Source organism: Myotis brandtii, unplaced genomic scaffold (assembly GCF_000412655.1).
Source record: "Myotis brandtii unplaced genomic scaffold, ASM41265v1 scaffold847, whole genome shotgun sequence".
NCBI lineage: Eukaryota > Metazoa > Chordata > Mammalia > Chiroptera > Vespertilionidae > Myotis > Myotis brandtii.
In genome coordinates, this window is record NW_005371441.1 from 1,629,176 (window position 1) to 1,636,085 (window position 6,910).

Genomic DNA, 6,910 nt, shown 5'->3' on the forward strand with positions numbered 1-6,910 from the left:
GTATCCTAAATATTGCTCCCTGGAACCCGGGAAATAAATCACCCACTTTTGAGTATGGGTTGGCTATAAGGAGGACTGTTAGTCATTTTTAAATCTGTTGTTTCCTCCTTCGACAGCTATTCGGTGGCTGGCTGCAGGTCCTGGCCAGTGGTCTGAGGACTCCTGGCTCAAGATTGAGCAGCTCAGCTCCAAATTCCCCTTTCCCAAGATTAATTACTTTAAAAAAATTTAAAAGTTTGATTTCAAAATTACACATTTTGTAATGCTTCAGATTATTTAAGACTCATATGAATACACATGAGGGAATGGATTTAACATAGAGGAGACTTGGAGTCAACCACTTGGGCAACTATCCCCAAATGGACCAGATTCAAGTTCACCATCTCCCCCTCCCTTTCTGTTCCAGTTAGTGTTCCTCCATCCCTACTGCCCCCACCCCCCAATCACCTACTCCTCCCAACTCCATCTCATTCTCTGTTACCCCAGCACAGTGCCCTTCCCTGCCTGGAGCTCCCAGTATGCCACAGGGTTGGGGCTTTGCCCAATATAATCCTGTCAATGATTAACTCATAGTTTAATAAACTATTTTGTGACTTCTCACCTCATAAAAACTGCCAAATTTGAATACAGCTATTTCAATGGAAAAGAGAAGGGTCCTAGTAAAGACCAAATCATCAGGTCTGATGGACACAGCAGCAATATGTCATATTATGGAAATGGTGCATTTGAGATCAGGTTGGAGAAGGGAGGCTTTAAATCTTTTCTTTTTTTAAAACAATATATTTTATTGATTTTTTTACAGAGAGGAAGGGAGAGGGATAGAGAGTTAGAAACATCAATGAGAGAGCTGCCTCCTGCACACCCCACACTGGGGATGTGCCCGCAACCAAGGTACATGCCCTTGACTGGAATCGAACCTGGGACCTTTCAGTCTGGAGGCCGACGCTCTATCCACTGAGCCAAACCAGTCAGGGCAAGAAGGGAGGCTTTTTAATTAATAAGTGGCATGCGTAGGTGGCACGGACCCCCAAGTCACCAGTCTTTGAAGCACTGTAGCCTCTGTCTTTGTTCATGATTGTGGCCTCATGGGTGTTCCCTATAACGTGCTAGGTGAGAGCGAGGAGAATTTTAAGTGGGGTAAGGGGGAGAAAAATGCCAAATACTAAGTTTTATTTTATAGAAAATTACCTACTGATTAAAATACACATAAAGGATCCCCAGTGCCTTTGGGACAAAAGTCAGACTTCACTGTGTTGTCTTTGCCTTTCTAGTCTCTTTCAGTATGTGAACTGCTCAGTTTATTCTTCTAGTCTATTTCTGATAGTGAAAATGTTCTTCCAGAAATGCTCTGAAGTCTATTTCCAGTGAGTTAGAAAAAAAAATGAGCAAAAGAAAAGCCAGCAGCTGAGCTGGCCTGTGGGCCTTTCTAGCCCACTATTCATTAATGATCATTTTTTCGCAAGCGTGTATTATTCCCTATGGGTGTGTCCCGCATTCCTGTCCTGCAAACATCCTGGCCACAGCAGTCTTCTGATGAAGACCCAATGCTTTATCCTAAACGCCCCTGCGACTCAGCTCAGCCAACAGGGTGGGTCGTGCCTGAAACAGATGTCCCGGCTTGCCCTGGCCAGGCAGACTCAGGCCCCTCCCAGTAGATGAGGCGCTTCATCCGGGAGACACCGGAAGCACTTCCTGATTTCATCAGACAAGATGAGATGTGTGTTTGGGGGGTGGCCCTGATGTCTTGGCCGAAGCAAACAAATAAAATGTGTGAACTTAGTGAGAGCGCTGACCTGATATGTAGAAGGTAACATTTAAGAAAATTCAATTGGATTGAAAATAGCACATTCTTCTCCTGGTGAGCCAGCAACTTTATGATTTTGCAAAAGGAAGGATAAAATTATCTCAGTAAAAATTCTTCATGTTCTGGAGAAGGTAATTGGAGAATTGTGGAGGACATAATATTTCTCAATAAGAACTGTAAGATTTAGCTAAAACCTCAAAGCAATGATAGCTGGTTCTTATCGAAATATATGGTTGACATATTGCTTTTGTGTGATCCATTCAACACCTCAGACTTGAACGTGCACCCAAATCACCTGGAGAGGCAGGTTCTGTTTCAGAAAGTGTCGGGGGCCTGGATTCTGTATTTCTAACCAGCTCCATCTATTGCAGATGCTGCTGCCTGTGGCCCACACTTTGAGTAGCGAAGATGTACACTGTTCTTAAGACAGTGTTTCTCCAAGGGTGGTCATTGGGTCTCTCATGTAAGAATCACTCTGGTAATATGTTAAAAAACAGAGTCCTGGATTCACTACAGTTTACTACATCCAGTATCTATAGTGGGAGCCCAGGAACCTGTATTTAACAAACAGCCCATATGATTCTTATCAATGCTATGGCTTGAGAATGGGCCTGTCTAATGGATAAGTGGCGAATTTGGGAGAACCAGGAAATGTGTTTGGGGAAGGCTTTGGCTGTGATAAGGAGGCTCTTGTGCCTCATGTGAGAATTGCCCTGGTAATATGTTAAAAAACAGAGTCCTGGCTTCACTACAGTTTACTACACCCAGTATCTATAGTGGGAGCCCAGGAACCTGTATGTAACAAACAGCCCATATGATTCTCATCACTGCTAGAGCTTGACAATGGGCCTGTCTAACGGATAAGTGGCGAATTTGGGAGAACCAGGAAAGGTGTGTGGGGAAGGCTTTGGCTGTGATAAGGAGGCTCTTGTGCAGTGAACAGGAAGGGAATGTGCCAAGCACTTAAGCAGGTGGGGCATTCATAGATTGGCACCTGCAAGCCATCAAGGCATCTACATCAGTGGTCGGCAAACTCATTAGTCAACAGAGCCAAATATCAACAGTACAATGATTGAAATTTCTTTTGAGAGCCAAATTTTTTAAACTTAAACTATATAGGTAGGTACATTGTTATTAATTTAATTAGGGTACTCCTAGGGCTTAGGAAGAGCCACACTCAAGGGGCCAAAGAGCCGCATGTGGCTCGCGAGCTACAGTTTGCCAACCACGGATCTACATGATAGAAAAGGAGCTCAGATACGCATTCATGATGATGTGATACTGTACTAATTTCTGTTGCTAAAATAAACTTTAAGTTTCAGTATTAAGCATATGCTCCTCACTTTAAAAAATAATTATGATTTTGAAAAAATTGCAGAAAGTTAAGTTTTTATTTGTTTATCTTCTTATTGACTTACATGATACTTTTAGAGGAGTGCATCATCATTCATGTGGATTCTTTCAGTGGTGGTATATCTAATCCTCAGTCCTTAGTCCCTATCTCTTTGATGGAGGAGAAAACAATTTGTAGACAAATGCTGACTTTTACCAAGTTCATTGCTTCTCAAAAAAATAATGTTAAATTTTGTACTTGAGTAATAATAGCTAACTTTTTCAATGCATTTATTATGCACTTGGAACTGTGACAAATACATTAAATTTATAATTGTAATTAACCCCAAATCTGAGACAATGTGTCATGAAAATCTCTGAGGGCAGGTGCACTTCAAAGGGTCTCTTGAGCTGAGGGAGCCAGCATTTAACTGGCTTTGGCCAGTGTATCACCCTGCTTTCCCTGCTTTCTCAACCTTTTTTCCTTTTATAGTAACTTCCCAGACTGCCAAAGCCAGGCGTTGCCTACTCCCTGTCGTTTTGACCCAGAGGGGGTGTGATTTTTCTATGCAGCGAAGGGTGGTGATGCCAAACACAAACTTCTAGGCTAGAAGAGTGTATGTACCCCCCCACCCCACCCCCTCGCAGCTGAAGGCCTGAAAGAGCGCTGGGGACACTTCAGCATATTAGTCAGCAAGAGGCATGTCTGCCAGACGCTATAGTGAGGCCTGAAGTCTACTTACCCGGTGTGTCTGAGCCCCTTCAGAATAGACATAGATTTATTTGGCTTATGAACTTTATTTATCTCTATTTATATAAGCTAATCCACTGAAGCTTTATTTAAATTCCCTAAATCCATAAAAATTAAAAGGCACTTAGAGTTTGAAGGAAAAGAAGCCTGTTTGCTTGAACAATGCCCAGAAAGGTAAAAGAAGAAAGTTAAAATTCCATAGGGATAAAGAGAAAACTTGATTTAGAAAGAAGAGATCATTTTTGTGAGATGAGGTCATTTATATGAAGAGAGAGAGAGAGAGAGAGAAAGAGAGAGAGAGAAGGGAGGGGAGGAAGGAAAGAAGGAAGAAAGAAAAGACATAAACAAAGGGACCACTTAGGGGAAATACACATCACGCATGTTAAAGTACGGAATTCCTCGTGCTTTGCAGTGAGCATGTTTGTTTGGACTTTGAGTCCTAAAGTAAATGTTTTTACATTTTGTAAAGTATAACCATCTAGCAGTGTTCTTTCCATACTGCCCCACCGTGTAACACATCATAATCATAAACTTTAAGTCTTGTATTTCTCCCTTCCCCCCACTAGTTCACACCCAAGAAAATAGTTATCTTTTTTTATATAAGTGTGATCATGTAGGAACTTGTGTCAATTTCTAGACATGAGACAATATTTTATATATATATTTTTAAATCTTTATTGGTGAAAGTACTACATATGCCCCCTTTTTTCACCCATTGAACCCCTCCAGCCTGCCCCCGCCCCAGGCCTTCACCACCCTGTTGTCTGTGTCCATAGGTTATGCATAATGCATACAAGGCCTTTGGTTGATTACCCCCTCCAAGATTCCACACTCTGTCCCATGCTTCCATGCATGAGACAATATTTTAAAATGACTTTAGGCATAATACCTCTCACACTCAATCCTGACTTGGACTACAATCAGAGTCATGACACTACATGTACACTCCACAGCCTGTTCTTGGTATAAAAATTACTGAAGGCTAACATCTCAAACATGCCAGCATTCTTTACATTTTCTGAGAGTGTGAGATTTCATCTTAACATAGGGAAGGAACTCTCCCCAATTGAAAGCACTCATAATTTCCCCAAATCATACACCTCAACCTAAACTCACTGGATTACTTAACAAAACGGGTGCGTTGGACAGTTCTATGTTACAGATTAGCTGTTGACTTACGGCTTTTAATGACGCCCAAAACATGGAGCCGGGCTATTTCTTGTTTGCTGAACCCATATCCTCTGAGAATTTCTTCTGAGTGTTCTCCTAAGACCGCATTCCGCGTGAAAGGGACAGAAGCGGGAGTTTTGGAAAAAAAGGGAACTGGCATGGGAGCTATCACCTGCTGTTGATCTGTGATAAAAGAAGTGCCCATCTCCTCCTTCGCAAGTTGAGAAATATCCTCAGCTGTCAGAACAGGGGTCACACAGGCGTCCAGTTCCCCAAAGACCTTGCACCATTCGGCTTGCGTCTTCTTGGCAAAGATGTCGGCAAAGAGTGTCTTCAGCCTGGGCCAGTCCGGCAAACTCAGCTGCTTGGGAAGTTTTGAAGGATCGAGCCCGAGTCCTTTCAGAAAGAGCTCATAGAGGTGGGCTTCAACAGCCCCCACGGCCATGAACTTCCCATCCGAGGTCCGGTAGGTGCCATAGAAGGGCGCGCTCCCATCCAGGAGGTTGTCTACCTTGACTCCGTTGAAATTGTTCATCTTCTGCAGGTACCACAGCGCAGAACTCGCGTACGCTGTGCTCTCTATCACATTCGCATCCACTGTTTGTCCTCTCCCAGACAGGGCACGTTCAAAAAGAGCCATCACCGTCCCAAAGGCACCAAGAAACCCTCCGGTCGAGGAAGCCAGGAAATTGGGTGGTACATACGGTTTCTCGTGTTTCCGGCCAAATGTTGACAGCACCCCAGATAAAGCCAGAAAGTTGATATCGTGCCCTCTGCTTTGGGAATACTTACTGGATAACTTCATTTCAGTGGAAACTTTCACATGGACGAGTCTCGGGTTCTTCTGCAGCATGTCCTCTGGCAACAGTTTTCCCGGGCCCAGCACCCCACCGGGGACAGGATCGACCAGCACATCAGCCTGAAGACAGAGTTTCTCCAGGACCACGGCACCCTCTGGAGTGTTCAGATTTAGAGCCAGCGACTGCTTCCCTCAATTCACAAACTCAAACATGTCTCTTTGGTCCCAAGCCACGCGAATCACCCGGGCTCCAAAGTCGGCGAGAATCATGCCACGGAGGGAGGAAGGGTACTTCCCAGCCAACTCCAGCACCCGCACGCTGCTCAAGGCCATGCCGGTGGTGGACCTGAGAGCTGTGAACAGCTGCACTGTGCTCCAAGCTGTGGCTTTAAATGGAAGATCAGGACTTTCTGGGGCAATACTGAAAAAAAAAAAAGGAAGGAAGAAAGTCCCGCCCATTGGAAAGTCAGTGCATACCTTTGAGATTTACTTTACTGGCTGTCTTCCACCTTAATTTGCTTTTATAGCGCGCCTCCTTTAGCATGATTAACAAATAAGAATAGTTGCCTCCTTGAGATCCTTATCTCAAACTGCTGTAAAGGATTATATATTTTTAAAATAATTGCAGAATAACACAAAAATGAACAGTAATGTAAAATATCTCAATAGTGTTTTTATGGATACAGATTGAAATGCTAACCTTTTGGATATATTGACTTAAATATATGACTTAAAAATTAATTCCATCTATTTCTTTTGTGTGTGTGTGTGTGTGTGTGTGTGTGTGTGAGGTTACTAGAAATTTTAATTATAGACATGGCTCTCATATTTGTATTGAATGGCATGGCTCAAAAGCTGTGGCCCTCATTACCATTTACATCGCCCCTCCATCCAAAAGCCTATCGAGTGTCGGGTGAGAAAATGTTGGCCATATGAATTAAAAAGAATATTTGAAACAAAAGTCTGACATCCTAATAGGTTATCTCACTCTCCTACTTCTATTTGGCCCCCAACTTAGGCTTACAGGGACCAGGGAATTGGGACTGGTAAATCA

At 43.2% G+C, this 6,910-nt stretch overlaps 1 protein-coding gene across 1 annotated transcript; it reads right to left on the reverse strand.

Moving 5' to 3' along the window:
- Window positions 1–5,043: 5,043 nt before the first annotated feature.
- On the reverse strand, window positions 5,044–6,189 carry LOC102260192 (alpha-methylacyl-CoA racemase). The gene is made up of 2 exons (XM_005884733.1): window positions 6,058–6,189; window positions 5,044–5,976 (listed from the first exon to the last, which is right to left on the reverse strand). The coding sequence occupies exons 1-2, from the start codon at window positions 6,187–6,189 to the stop codon at window positions 5,044–5,046; spliced, it is 1,065 nt and encodes a 354-aa protein (XP_005884795.1).
- Window positions 6,190–6,910: the final 721 nt, after the last annotated feature.